The sequence below is a fragment of the Pan troglodytes genome, chromosome X (assembly GCF_028858775.2).
Source record: "Pan troglodytes isolate AG18354 chromosome X, NHGRI_mPanTro3-v2.0_pri, whole genome shotgun sequence".
Lineage (NCBI taxonomy): Eukaryota > Metazoa > Chordata > Mammalia > Primates > Hominidae > Pan > Pan troglodytes.
This window is the reverse complement of record NC_072421.2, coordinates 21,975,956-21,991,199: the sequence shown is the minus strand read 5'-3', so window position 1 is coordinate 21,991,199 and position 15,244 is coordinate 21,975,956. Positions and strand designations below refer to the sequence as shown.

At 38.1% G+C, this 15,244-nt stretch overlaps 1 protein-coding gene across 8 annotated transcripts in view; it reads right to left on the bottom strand.

The window, feature by feature from the left end:
* The window catches only part of CNKSR2 (connector enhancer of kinase suppressor of Ras 2), a 280,256-nt gene extending 268,728 nt beyond the window's left edge, over positions 1 to 11,528 (bottom strand). For all 8 annotated transcript variants that reach the window (XM_016943171.4, XM_016943172.4, XM_024353188.3 and 5 more), the window contains exon 1: positions 10,905 to 11,528. In XM_016943171.4, the coding sequence (XP_016798660.1) occupies positions 10,905 to 10,968 (64 nt within the window). In that variant the 5' untranslated portion in view covers positions 10,969 to 11,528. The remainder of the gene's footprint in view (positions 1 to 10,904) is intronic.
* Positions 11,529 to 15,244: the final 3,716 nt, after the last annotated feature.

The window sequence follows — 15,244 nt, the reverse complement described above, 5'->3', positions numbered from 1 at the left end:
CATCGTGCATACACACGCGCACACGCACATCTCACTAGAAGCCCAAAGGACACAAAAACTATAGCCCACCTTACCAGATACTAGAGAAGGTAGGTCTGATGGAGAGGACATACACATCTTTGAAAAGTATTCCCAGGATTCCTCTCACGTCACATCTACCTCTGCTAGAAAAGCAAGGTGGAAATATTAGGTATTTTGGAACCAATCAGAAATCAATACTTAAAACAAACACCTGCTTAATAAATATACAGGTATATAGGACAAGTCATTCAACATTTCTAAGTAAAAATCTCTCTAAGCCAAAGTTCCTTCATCTGTAAAATAGGGATTAAGTCCAACCTTTCAGGGCTAAGACAGGCATTAAATGTAATGCAGGGAAAGCACCTAGCACAGGACACAGTATGTAGTAAGCACTTAATAAATATAATCTATTATTAGTTCTGCCTCTGAATATTGCCAACAGAATATAATCTCTTCCTTTAAAAAAGTTGACATTTATATGTGCTTACTATATACAAGGCATTGTTTTAAGTATACCACAACAGAAAAATGTGGCAAAATGTAGAAACATCTTTTAGATTGGTAATTGTAGGTAATACCAGCATCCCCATTTTATAAAAAGGAGAAAACTTGGGAAAATTACTTAAACTCTCCCTAAGATCACACAAGCTAAGAAGTGATAAAGTCAGGATACAAACCCAGGTATCATGATTCCAAAGTGCTCTTACCTGTACTATATTACATATTATGCCAATTTTTAAAGGGTAGAAAATTCAGAAAAAAATTTTAAAAGGTCAATTCTGAAAACCATTGTGTACCTATCTGAATTGTGTCCTTTGCCCACTAAATTGTAAATCCAATCCAGTAGGAGAAAAGTTGACGTCAAACCTAATTTCACTGAACAGCTGTACAATCTCTGTTGAGCTGCTTAACTTCTCTGTACTTTACCTATAAAAAGGTGTTAATAACTCTTCCTTATCTCACTTTAAAGGTTACTAGTAATAATATAATGTGAAGTACATGACCTTTCCAATTTGGGTGAATGAGAAGAACCAAGCTATATTAAATAATGTTTGCAAAATACTCCAAAAAATAAAGACTGATAATTCTAAGTATACAGAAATTCTAAGTAAAAATACAGCTCCTTTCTAAGTAGCATATTTTCAGTATGTAAGTGGCTCCTGGCAAAGTATAGTACAAAAACATTGTATTCTCCCAGGTCAAACAATTTCTTTCCAATCTTGTTTGCATTATTAGATTGATCAGCAAACCTTTCCTTCACATATTAACAGTAATCTTCAATAGGAGCACAGTGAAATTATCACAAATCCCAAATAAACAGAATCTCAATTAACAGGTTTTTACCATAAATAAACTCAAAGCATTATGTCTAGGGCCACTGGAAAGAAAAATCATCTAACCCAAATATTTCACAGAACTAACTACTCTGTGTGTGTCAATTCAACATCAAACTGAAAGTCTCCGGTCTGACAGCTAGAAGGCAACAGAGCAGGCTTCTGGATAAGGAAGCCTTGTTCCTTTGATTTAATGTAACATTGGTGCCAACAGAGACTGCCACAAAGCTCATCCTGACACCAATATAATAGGAAATGGGGAAAGAGCACCTAGCCCTGCCATATCATGCTAGCTCTATACCACATCAAACTTGGTTTCTACGTAAGTTCCAGCAGGCCAGGAGGAAAACTAGCCACTGGACTACTATATGTCTGTTTTGAGCATCATGAGCAAAATCTCTACACTTTCTCTGTTATATGTATTTAATATCCCAATGGCCTGTTTTGAAAACCAAAATATAAATGATTTTCACAAAATTAAAATATCAATTTTCTGAAAAAATATACAAAATAAATTCCTATATACACATAAAAAACACACCAAAATTAAAACAAAAATTCAGCCACTGTTAACATTAATCATTCAGCTGTATTATTTAATGCCAGCATTGTTAAAGGTTTTTACTAATAAATTACATTGCTAAGTATAACTAACAACTTACTAGAAAATAGATTCTTTTACAATCTTTGGTAAATAAGTTGAAAAAAGGAAAATCTAGGATCTAAGCCAGGCTTCCATCGATTTGTTCTAGCTATTACTTAAGAAAACATGTTGCAAGCCTGTTTTAAAAATAGCAGATGTATCTGGAACAAAATAAAAAGTTCAAACAAACACCAAAAAAAAAAAAGATATGGAGCAACATTTAAAAACGCAACTAATTTAATGAGGTTTCTTCTTATCTACCACTGTATCTAAAGACCATCCAACCTACTTAACTTCTAAGAACATTAATGCCAAGTAAACACATAAGAGTCATGTATGCTATACTTGATATTAGTTATGTAACAATATTTTTATCATGACAAACTATCATATATTGGTGTCCGTGCAAGTTTTGGTTTACTAAATAAATTTTGATTTTTCAAACAATTTTATGTTGTGGTAAAATAGTCAACAGATGAACAAAGAGAGCTAAAACAGTTATTACTGCACTTTAGTAAAATTTAAAGTTCAATGCATTTATGCAAATAGCAACAAACTCTTTTTTCCTGAAATTGCAAGAGTAAGATAATGAAAACTTCCATTAGAATTAATGATTGTGATTTAAATTAAAATCAAACAATAAATTAAATACATCTTTAAAATTTAAAAATTCCATCTTGTAGAATAGTTGTTTGCAAGTCAAATCAGGGCACAATTGCAATCCATTGTTTTGCAGTACTAGCTAGAGCATTTAAGCCTGATGGTGTTTTATAAAGAGTTAACAAACTGGCATGCCTATTAAGATCTTTACAATTTCACTTACTCTGATTTGTATTTTAATGATTCTAAATTGGGAGGAGGCAGGCTTTATTAGAAAAATTTTGGTAAGTTGCCTACTAGTGATTATCTAGCAGCATGTAATTCATAGAAAATCCACTTGAGGCACCTGTATTTAGCAAACTATGCTTTGCAATAATTCTGTACGTATGTTCTTAACAAGTGCCCTTCAAAAATTAGTAATGATAAACTTACATCTAGTTTTTAAAGTTTTCTTTTTTTCAAAATCAGAGGGAACGGTGAAAAATTACACAAGAAAATGCTGATTTAAGATGCACCTTTAAATACCTTAATTGTATTCCTATTAATAAAAATGCAAATTGAACACTAAATATAATAAATAAGATAATGGTTTCATTAAGCCCAAGGGTTGTTTTTCCATTTTATCATCCCAATTAACAAATAAAGGATATCCTCACAACAGAATAATGCATTTTAATTTTTTATATGAGCTTTTTGTTTTTATTTTTATGAGGACAAAATTAAGACATCTGATCAATTTCACTCCATCATGCATTCTAAGATATATAGAGTTCTTTAAAAAATACCCAAATGAAGAAACAATTAGAAAATTTGAATGAAGGGAAATAAATGCTTAGGAGAAGGAGTGTGTTTTAATGTTTTAATAAGTATTTGCTTATCATGTTGTCTTATTAAGTGATATTAGTAAGTAATATTTATACTATTTATAATATGGCATAAACACCAAAGTGTTATTAATTTCCTGAAATTATTAATATTTTATAACAAAATAAGTTTAAACCATGATTCGTATCTTTGAATTGGCTAGAGCACTACAACTATGAGAAATGGATAAAGCAACCCTACTTCTACTGTATTCTGGCACACAATATACAAGTTGGCACTGAAGTATCCATTAGAGCATTATAAGGGACTTTACGTGCATTGTCATTTAGGAAAGCAGATTTGCTGACAGACCAGTAATCTGTGAATAAATTAATTTATTCCTTCCCTCAACAAGTATTTTCTAAGTGCCTATTTCATACCAGATACTTTTTTACACACTGGTACAAGAAATAGATGGGGTCCCTGCACTCATCTAGTGGGGGAGTTGGAGATCAAATAACCATCCAAATTAATATAAAAATAAAACTGGTGAATGGGACACAGGAGATATACACGGTACTAGGACAGCATATAACTGAGGATTTGATGTGATTTAACAAATCTGGAAAGGCTTTCCTAAGGTGGATGAGAAAAAGCCTAAGACGTGAAGGGTGAGTAAGACTTAACTAGGTGAAGAGGGATAGGGAACATATTAAGTGCAAATGTCCAGTGGTAGGCAAACAGGAAGGACGGTGAGGCAGCCTGTATACTTGGTGCTGGGCATGACGCTTACCTCATAGGCAATGACCAAACCTTCAAGGGTCTTATAGGCCATGTTAAGGACTTTGACCTTTATCCTAAAAACAATGAGAAGTCATTAAATTGTTTTAAACTGATGAGGGTAAGAAGTGAGAGAATGAGATCGGATGAGATTTATTTTCAAGGAATTCATCCTGACTGCAGGTGTATGGATCAAATAAACAAAATTAAGATGCTACAATTATCATGACCTCGACTGAAAATGGTCATATTTTGTGCCTTGTGGTAATAGGAAAAAAAGGGAAACAGAGTACATTAATTTTACCTTTTTTAAACTCAACCACCACTTCTCCAACTTTTCCACTGATGCATCTGTAATTGCTCAAAAGAGTGTACTCAGCCCTGGGAGGTCTGGAGAATACAGCTTTAAACAGCCTGTTGCAAGCCTAAAATTCCTGTTAAGTCTCTGGTCTCATCTTTGAAATAATGCCAATTTTGCTTTCTACATCATGAATATAATATCCATGTTTGTTTTAATATAATGTTTTAAAAAGCTTAGCAAAAAACAAAAAAAACCAACTCTTTGGCTTCTTTTGATCATTTGGCTTCCACAACCACAAAAATATACCATTTTGAGGAATACAGGCCTATGCTATACATGAAAACTGTGAATTCCCTCACCGAATGTAATTCAACACAATGATTCCACATTGAAGACTATACTTGCTGTTTTTAATCAGACACTAAACAATAAAAAGCCATGAACAATTAAAACTTTTAGACTCAATTTTTTTCAAATTACTTTATACTCCCTTCCCCCACCCTTTTTAAAAATTAGTACACATGATCCATTCTTTTAGTACTCTTTTTAGAAGCTAATAACTTTATTCTTCACAATAACCCTTATGTGTGAGGTACTGCAGGGAAGACACATAGAAAGCTAAAAGTCATTAAGAACAAATTGAGGCTGGGTGCGGTGGCTCACGCCTGTAATCCCAACACTTTAGGAGGCCGAGGCAGGTGGATCACTTGAGGTCAGGAGTTCAAGACCAGCTTGGCCAACATGGTGAAATCCCGTCTCTACTAAAAAATACAAAAATTAGCCAGGGGTGGTGGTGGGTGCCTGTAATCCCAGCTACTTGAGAGGTTGAGGCATGAGAATCACTTGAACCCAGGAGGCGGAGGTTGCAGTGAGCTGAGATTGTGCCACTGCACTCCAGCCTGGGTGAAAGAGCAAGACTCTATCTCAAAAAAAAAAAAAAAAAGAAGAACAAATTGAGCCCTAATCTAGGGTTGCTCTGTTATAAATAAAAATGATAATTTATCATTGCTTTAAGAACAGTATTAATACTTAAAAGTCTATTTCCATTCTTCATATAAGAACTTGGTTCAGTAAAATTCGAAATATCTAACAACATGTTAATGATTTGTCTTCAAAATAATTTAACATTATTTTCAAATCATTCCTGAAAAACAGATTTGAAACAGCTGTACCAATTCAATACACATTCTTTGTGGGCTTATTTTTGGCAGCTAAAGTTTTATAATGTGGCATTTATTTAAACTCAGGACATGATGAGAGTTTTATTGTCTTTGTGAAATGCAGATTTGTTCTTGTACTTTTGTGCCACCTACTCATGCTCCTCCCTCACTTTCCCTCTACTGCCCACCTCTCTCCTTCATCCAGACAAACCTATATACAACCCCCCTTTAGTTAATAACCCCATTTCAACTGTAGAGTTTCTTACTGTGCCGCTACATTTAGTATACATCCCTCTTAGATTATGCCTTAATTAAATAAGTAGCTTAAATAGTTGCTAGAACCCCACCCTCCTCACAGATCCCTTCCTGATTCAATAAAATTATCATCTTCTCTTTCCAATGGTGCTCATATACAGCCTTTAAAAAATTACTACATGTGCTAGTTGGCACCTCTCTCTGTCTTTGCCTAAGTTTGTCAATGTCACTACCATCCCTTACAGAGGCTAATTTCCCCAAAGCAGAGAATAATTAATTTAAAACAACCCATTAAAGCACCCTCCATGCAAAAGCACTGAGAAAATAATATCTATGGAGCAAATATATCTACATAAATATACTCCTTGTTCCTAATCTGCACTAAATCATGAGTGTTACATTAAGGAGCAAATGTTAATAACACTATAAGAAAAATAACATTTCTTCTGAACGAAATTCTACATATGGAAAAGATATATTTCTTCTTTACATAAAATGACAAGAATTCCTGTTCCCCCAAAAAGTCAAATCCAAAGTAGACAATTGTTGGTGCCAATTTAGTCACCTTTCAATTGAAAAAAAACCCTAAGTTTTCAAAAGGAAGTGATACAATTTGATCACTTAAGCTTATTTGTAGTTCCTGCCAGAAAATTATTTCCAATCTCTCTGACAGTTTAACTCAAAATTTTGATATTTTCCTTTATGTAACAAAGACAAATTTCAACCTCAGCTCTGGGTCCTATGACGGGAAAAAAGAATTACTAAAGAGTATTGTACCTGTCAAAACATCTTTGCCTTATCCAACACATTCTCCTTTACAGCATTTAACTTTTATACTGACTAGACTTTATATAATCACTACATTTTCCTCTATTACAGGACTGTATACAAAACATTGGTTTTGCTTTTTATACCTAAAAGAATGTATTTTATTTTCTATCCTCAAGATGGCTGAGTCATCAGGACAGAAATTAGAAGTCAGAGAATGCCTCTTGAAGAAATGATTTATAGTAAACAGGAAAGAGTAGAGCAGTTGATTGTGGAATGGGTTGAGAAAAGGCTATCTTAAAAATTTAGATTATTTTAAGAATCATCATAATACAAAAGTGGCTGGAGCTAAATCACAGAGATGGTAAGAGAAGACAAGCAAAATGGGGCCTATTGGTTAACTCTGAAAAGTCATAATCATTTTATTTGACCCAGAGAGATTAAAGATTACTGGAAGAATGTAATGTAGGGAGCTGAGTCCTAGAAAAATAACTTAGTCATGTGGATATTTTGAATGAGTCTCAGAGTTGGAAAAGATGTAAGAAAAAAAATGGAATGACTGGGTGTGACACGGACTAGGAAAATTAATAATAAAGTTAATAACAGGGGCCCTAAAGCATTCAGGGGTTTTTGTTATATTTCAGTGGGCAAAAAAGTAGAGATGGTCTGGGAACTCAAATAACTGCAGATTATGAAATATTTCCAGGCCCTGCAAGTGAACAGGTAGGAGCTGAGAAATAACTTATTTTAGAATAACAGATGGAGGAAAAATTAGAACAATTATTGGCCTACTTTTCTGCCTACGGCTTTTTCCAATAACTCATTTGCCTCTATTTACCTTGAAAATAGTTTATGTTTTAAAATATAAAAACTACAAGAGGATTGGATGTAATTTCCAATTGAAGAAGGTCAGTTTCAAATACTAAATTATGAGTATTTGATTTTCTCCAAAAATATTTTTATAAGATTAATATTAAAAATTAATTTGAAGGTCAATAAGATATCTCCAAATAGCCAGAAGTACTATCAGGATAATTTGGGATATAGCTACTTATTTCACTGACTCATAAGGAGTTCATGTACTTACTGGAAATAACATTGACACTGTGTCATATCCAATTTTTACTGTCAGTAGAAAATTTAGTTGAGTATTTGATTTTACAAATAATGAAGTTGGTGAGCAAAAGAATACAAGGATTTCCTTATATCTTTACTACTAACAATATATACATTTTATATTTCCATCTCCCTCAAATATTTTAATAAAAATTGATCAATCAAAATGAATCCATTTATACATTGCATCAAAATTGCAATGTAAAAATTGTCCCTCATAAATAATCTTGAATATATGCCACTAAAGCTTAATAATCTTGTCAGCTTTTTTTCCCCCTTCATTTCCCTCTCTGGGACTGAGTTTCTATACAACTTCTACAAATTGTGTAGAATCATAAATATATGGCCATTCCTATTCTTATACACTTAGCGATTCTTTTTCTGTTTAGTGAAGAGAAAAATACCCTAAAAAGTACATAAAGAATGTACCTTACTAAACAGAGTTATAACTATTTATGATTGTGACCAGCTGAAAGCATATACTATATGCTTTTAATGCTAAGGATGATGAAACTGTCTCATTAGGAGCATCCTCTGAAGAACCCCCACATTGCAGTTGTTCAACAGTCTTGTTCATTCTTTGGTACTGCCTTTACAACACTACATATTATACAACACTAAATGAGGTTTAGCCATCTCAAAGCTACAGCCTAAATTAGCAGTTGACTTTTAAATATTACTGCAGGATGAAAAATATTTTTAAAATGTCCTTTGTTTAACTTTATTTGGGGAAAAGGGCAAAGAGAAAAATTAAGGTAACAGTGTAAGTTACAAGTTGAGGAAATGTTTGTTTCATCCAACTATTTTTTAAAATCTCATTTTCTGATAATATCTCAAATCAAATATATATGAATATTAAGGAAATTTCAGCAGTAAGTAGTTTGGGATTTGAAATATACAGGTAATTATATCATTCATTCTCTTCCAGTCATATGTATACACGATACACAAACTATCTTGGCTACCCAATTGATCTTTTCAAATAGCTCTAAAATGCGTCACCAACAGGTATGAAAACAAGGTATTGGACTTACATTTAAAAAAATTTTTCAAATCACAGCTAACAATGTTAACCTAACTTCAAAGAAGCCACATTTTAGGCTGGAAAGATTTTTAAAGGACTGGTGTACTGGACAACTAATAATGTGTGTCAGAATAGGTGCATCATATATTCTACTTGCTTCAGTGGACCTAAACTATGGAGAGAGGGGAAACTGCAAGAATATAACTGGGAGGGTGGGAGGTGGAGATTGAGTATGCAGCACTCACTACAGGCATCACGGGAATTTGCGAAAGGTAGTCTATGAAGGTAATCAGACTCCCATGGAGCCAAGATAGCTTGTCTTTTAATATTTCAGCAACAGACTCAAACTAAAGTAACCTTTTAGACAAATTCAAAGAACGGGGTTTTAAGCATTGTTGCTTCCTGCATATACTCTGGCTCTTTCTTCCATCACTGAGAAACGGAGAAGGTGGAGAGTGAGGAGAATTGGTGGGAATCTAAGATATTGGAATTTCAATAGCAAATATATAAAGAGAAAAAGCAGCAGCAAAGATGAGCCACTGCAGGACTTTGTCTTAGTCATCTTTATATCCCCCATGGCACCTTAGCACAATGCACTGCACACAGGGGTGCAGTCGATAAATAATGTATTAGGTTTAATTCAATTCACTCACATTTGTACTGCTTAGCAGTTACAAAGCAGTTTCCACATATTAGAAAAGAAAAGCAAAGTAAATGAGGAATAAAGGGGCAAGTAAGGGAATAAAAGGAAAGCAAAATAAAGAAAAATCCACAAGAATAAGCAAGCGGCCAAAAAGGCTGGGGAAAAGAATGAGCAAAAAAAATCAGTTTCTCCCTGTCACTCTCAATCCCTCCCAATCACCTCACCTTTCGTTCTAAATTATCTGGAGCTTAGAAAGTCTGACTGTTAAGTAAGCCCAAGAAGGGGCTCCTTCATCGTAGGAACGGGCATTTTCAGCGATAATAAGCCTTTGGTCCCTGACTGATCTACCTAGAGTTTGCTCAGGTATGACCTCGAGCAAAGCGCTAACATTTCCCAAGTGTGGCCACGCATCCTTTATTCCATTCCATCCCATCCATCCCCTCTTCAATTCCCAAAATCTTAGGGAAGAGTTAGGCCTGAGGATCCAAGGGGTTGGTGGGTGGGGGAGTCCTCTACAAGCCCCTTAACTCAGACAACAGAGGGAGGTAGTGAGACAGGAAAGCCCAGGGATCAGAAAAAAAGCTCACGTTTGCGATTAGGAGGGTGAGTGTCTATAACTGTGGTTATTATAAATCGCCAGGGACAAAAAGGGGGAACCTTCAAGATGGAAGAAATGTGAAGGTACCTGAATGCGCATCACCTTACATCTGGCGTTGAGCCCTTAATAAAAAGCCGTGAGATCCAAAACCTCGACTGGCTTGAAAGGGAGAAAGCAGAGAAGGCAAAGGATGCGAGGGGATGCGCTGGAGGCAGCCCAGAGACAGCAGCAAGGATGCTGTCCCAGGGGAAGCATGATGTCCTCACCCTCAAAGTAGCACATACCCCCACCCTGGGCATCCTCAGCCAAATCTGGGTGTGGGGGGATGCCAGGCTCCGAATGGGGGCGGCCGCGTCCTGACCCCATCATGTGGGCTAAAAGTTGCTTGGGAGAGTTGGCGCTGGGGAAGGCACCTGGCAAGGGCGGCCGCCGAGGGGGCGTCAGCTTTCCCAGGAACAAAGGGGCCAGGGAAGGGCGATCAGGGGAGCAGGTCCTGGGGGAGTCCACCCTGAGCTGGGAGATAAGGGTCGCCACGTCCTCCTGGCCCGGGGGCAGTAAGGGGAGAGGGGGGTACGCAAGATGCGCCGGTATTCTGCCTCCCGACTTCCTGCCTCCAACCGGGTGGCGCCCGCTGCCCTCTAGCTCTCTGGCCGCTCCGCGCCCCTCTAGCTGGAGACAAAAGGAGACCGGGGACCCCAGGCCCCTGCCAGTCCTGGAGGACCCCCGCCCCGACGCGTACGACGATCCGCCAGTGGAAGCCGCGGTGGCGGGCTCTGGCGCGGCGGGCGCCCCCTCCTAACCTCGCACTGGTGCCCAGCGCCCCAGTGCCGCCTCACCCTCCCCGCAGCGGGCATTACCTTTCATCCAGTCCACTACTTGACTCGGAGACCATTTGCTCACCGGTTCCATTATCAGAGCCATGGGTACGGGGTCGGTTCCGTGCAGAGCGCAGAGCTCAGACACAAAACGAACTCAGCAGCCCGAGCTGCTCTCAGGTGGGGTCCCTTGCTGGCCGCAGCCTCCCTGGGCGGGCGGCGCGGAGAAAGCGGCTTTTGTGTGTCGGGTCTCGCGGCTGTAACGTCTTTTAGCCAACCGCCGGCAGGAACGGCGACAGGGAGGTAAACGTGCAGGAGTCGTGGCTCCGCGCCGGGTCTGCTCAGTTCCCGCTAAGGCGGCGGCGGCTGCTGCTGCTGCTGCTGCTGCTGCTGCCTCCGCCGCTCCGCTCCGGTCTCCGTCCCTAGGGAGCTTCAGTTCATAGCTTGAGTTGCTGAGGGGTCGCGTCGCCGAGGGAAGCAGCCTCTGCCGCACGCCCTCAGCCAACTTGCCCGCTCGCCTCACGCGCGGGAATGAAGCCCCGAGCACGACTAGCTGCCCGGCGGAAATGACGAGGGGCCTCCTGCCACCCAAAATATCTCTCCGCAGCCTTCGGGTGCGGGGCGCGCGCGCCACGAGCCCCCCGCCCGCTCGCTGCCGCGCGGTCCCGCCCCCAGGGCCGACGGCAGGCGCGCGAGGCGCGTGCGCGTGCGCGTGCCGGCACGAGGCCGGAGCCCAGGGTCTGTCTGGCAGGCAGACAGGTGCCAGCAGCTCGCAGCCTGGCGTTCCCGCTCTGGGGGCCGTCCGGGAACAGAGGCGCGCGAAGTGCGCGTGCGCGGCGGCGGAGGCGGTGGCGGCGCGAGGCAGAGCCAGAGCCCGGGGTCAGTCAATCAGGTGCGGGCGGCTGGAGCATGGCTTTGTGAGGCCTCTGAGGGGACCCGGCGGTGGCGGCCACGGCGGGACGGGCCGCCCACCAGTTGAACTCCGACAGCTGAGGCGGCTGAGGAGGTATCCGCGGCCCCACGACCGAGGGGAGGGGGACGCCACTGAGCGCGGGGCTTACAGCGAGAGCCCGGGCTTTCCTGGCTCTCGCTTTCGCCCTCGCCCTCCCCGCTGCTGAGTGGGCTCCGGAGGTGATTCCCGAGACCCGCGTACGCCTGCAGAGACGGAGGTGTGGACTGCCGTGGACGAGAACGGGGCTCCACCTGCCAGAAGCGCAGCGATGATGAGGCAGGAGGGCTAGTGCTGTCGGATCTTCCCCGGGTGATGAGCGGGTCCTGGGAAGTCAGGCGTTGAGGCTGTCACCTGCCAGCTGCTGGTTGTGGTGATCCTGAGACAGGTTCTGCCCCAAGTACCATTTTAAAGGGCTCTGTTTCAGGTTTTGGGCCAACTCCTCTAAAGTACCTATTTTAGAGAATGTCATTTTGTGTTTGATATTCTTATATATTAATAAGAACCGAAGGGCAACAATGGGATTTAAAATGAGTGACAAATTGTAGACATGATTTTTCAAAACTCATTTTCTTCAAAAACCATACACAGGCTACTATGCAACGGTTAGTAAAATACAGTTTGCCTAATGAGGCTTCACTTTAAAAGACAAATATTCCTAGAGTGTAGATGCAAACTCTCTACCACCGTTATAGGTGTTTTCTCTGTATCATTCTTAAATAGGTCCATTAAGTAAAAGAGAAACTTTTTAAATAAGCATTCCAGTAATGTCAATAGGTTTTGCCAGTTCCTGTGGTAACCCATTTTCTCTAGTCCAATTTTATAAGATGCAGAAATGTCACGTTCTTTAACCGGCATGAGTTGACGGCACCCTTCCCCCCCCACACACACACAAACAGCTGAAACCACGGTAGTTAAAATATTGTGACGTTTTTAACTGCTGATTTCAATGCTAGTGATAGAGAACAAGTAAAATTTAAGATGGCCTGTATTTAGGCTTCTTTATTTTTCTAACTATCCAAACTTAGAAGTCTATGCAGAATTTTGGAAAGACATTTAGAAAATTATCTAGACAAGCCTACATTCAGAGGACACAAATACAACACCTTACTTTCACAATCCAGATCGTGGTTGTGACTTACAATTTTTTCTTGGCCGACCAGGTGTGAAAGGTATTGTATTTTGGAGTGCTTACATTCCAGTAGAGTCTAAGAACATTACATCAATGTTTCTAGAAAAGACCGTTTTCAGTGTCAGTAATTGAAGGAGTAGCTTTATATATATATATGTGTGTGTGTGTGTATATATGTGTGTGTATATATGTATATATGTGTATATATGTATATATGTGTGTATATATGTATATGTATATGTGTATATATGTGTATATATGTGTATATATGTATATGTGTATATATGTATGTATATATGTATATGTGTATATATGTGTATATATGTATATATGTATATATGTGTATATATGTGTATATATGTATATGTGTATATATGTATGTATATATGTATATATGTGTATATGTGTGTATATGTATGTATATATGTGTATATATGTATATATGTATATATGTGTATATATGTGTATATATGTATATGTGTATATATGTATGTATATATGTATATATGTGTATATGTGTGTATATGTATGTATATATGTGTATATATGTATATATGTGTATATATACGTATATATGTGTATATATGTGTATACATACGTATATATGTGTATATATGTATATATGTGTATATATGTGTGTATATGTGTGTATATATGTGTGTATATGTGTGTATATATGTGTATATATGTGTATATATGTGTATATATGTGTATATATATGTATATATGTGTATATATATGTGTATATATATTTTAAATGTAATGGATACATTGTGGGGCTGCAGTTATAGGGAGATGCTAAAAGTAATTTTATCAAAATAATACCGCTAATAATAACAATGAATATTTATTGAGCATGGTGCTAAGTACGTTACATATGTTTTATCCTCCAAAACAGCTCATCATTAGCCACATATTACAGATAGGAAAACCCTACCTATCATATTCACTTCCTATCTCCAAACCTATTACACATAATGCAATAAATGTTGGATAAATTAATGAATAAGGCTTAAAAAGGTAATTTGTCTGATGTCATGATGCACCAAGTTAAGGTGATTCCAGAACGTGAACTTTTAAAACTAGTAAAAAGAGTTGTATCAGTGTCACAAAACGAACAGTATGAGTGATGGAAAGCCCATTGAGCGTTAACAGAATATGTCTCATCAGAAGTAACTACAAAAAAGTGTGAGAGTCACCCTGAGTATTCCCGACCAGAACCTAAACAGCAACTCTGAGAATGTAGAAAATGACTAAATTTGAGTGACACACCAAACTGCACCTTGAGGCTGGACTTGCAGGACAAGCAAGGTTCAAAGTGAGATATTGCTTGCTTAATGAGTGGAATATCAAAACAAATGTCAAAGACCAGGATGCAGTAAAAATAAAACAGATGTGTGTCTCATGAAAAGACCAGTGCCAAAGAAGATGGGAAAACAAGATCCCAGAGAAAGATTTTGAGGAAGACCCTAGATCAGAATTCAGTCATATATGTTCTCCTCTTATTTATGTTAAAGTGAGGAGTTCATTTGGTCTAATCACCTGAGATTATTTAAAAAAATAAATCTAAGAACTAGTAACGACTGAAACAAAATGTAGGTGTGGAGTTATACTATCTAGCAGATTTTACCAAGGCTTTAAATATTTGCCCTAATTCCTTCTCCCTGAGGTTTCCCCTACAAAACATAGCATTTGCCTTTGATTTTGACAATACAATGGGCATTAATTACTTCATCTAATTTGTTCAGAACATAAGTGGCTTTTTACTTCAAATATTCTTGATTTGGGGGAAATCCTAAAATAAAAGGATGAAATCTTCATTGCCTTCATTCTTATTCTTAACTACAAATGACTCAGCTAAAACTTTCTTGCATTTTTCCTTTCACAACTTTTCAAATAAACTAGGTTTTATTTATTTATTTTTTTTTTGCTTGTTAGTCAAAATGTTAATGTCTGGCTCCATTTTTGTAAGTGTAGTGTAATGTGATTACATACAGACTTTAGCAGCTTAATTTTGCCTTCTCCTAATGCAAAATACAGTCTCAAAGATTAGGAGAAAGTGTGTTGTCATAAAATACATACTAAAACATAATGCATAAATAGTATGATGTCACACTTACTTCAATAGTCTAGATATAAAAGCAAAACTGATCTTTGGAAGCAGCCTTAGATTCTTTTTGGAAGCAGACAAAGTATAAATATTAAATTAATTGGAAACATAACTTGTGAGATATTTGTACCCATATCAAAATGAATCACTTTAAATGATCTTTTTATTTTAAAAATAATCTCGCGTCAGTT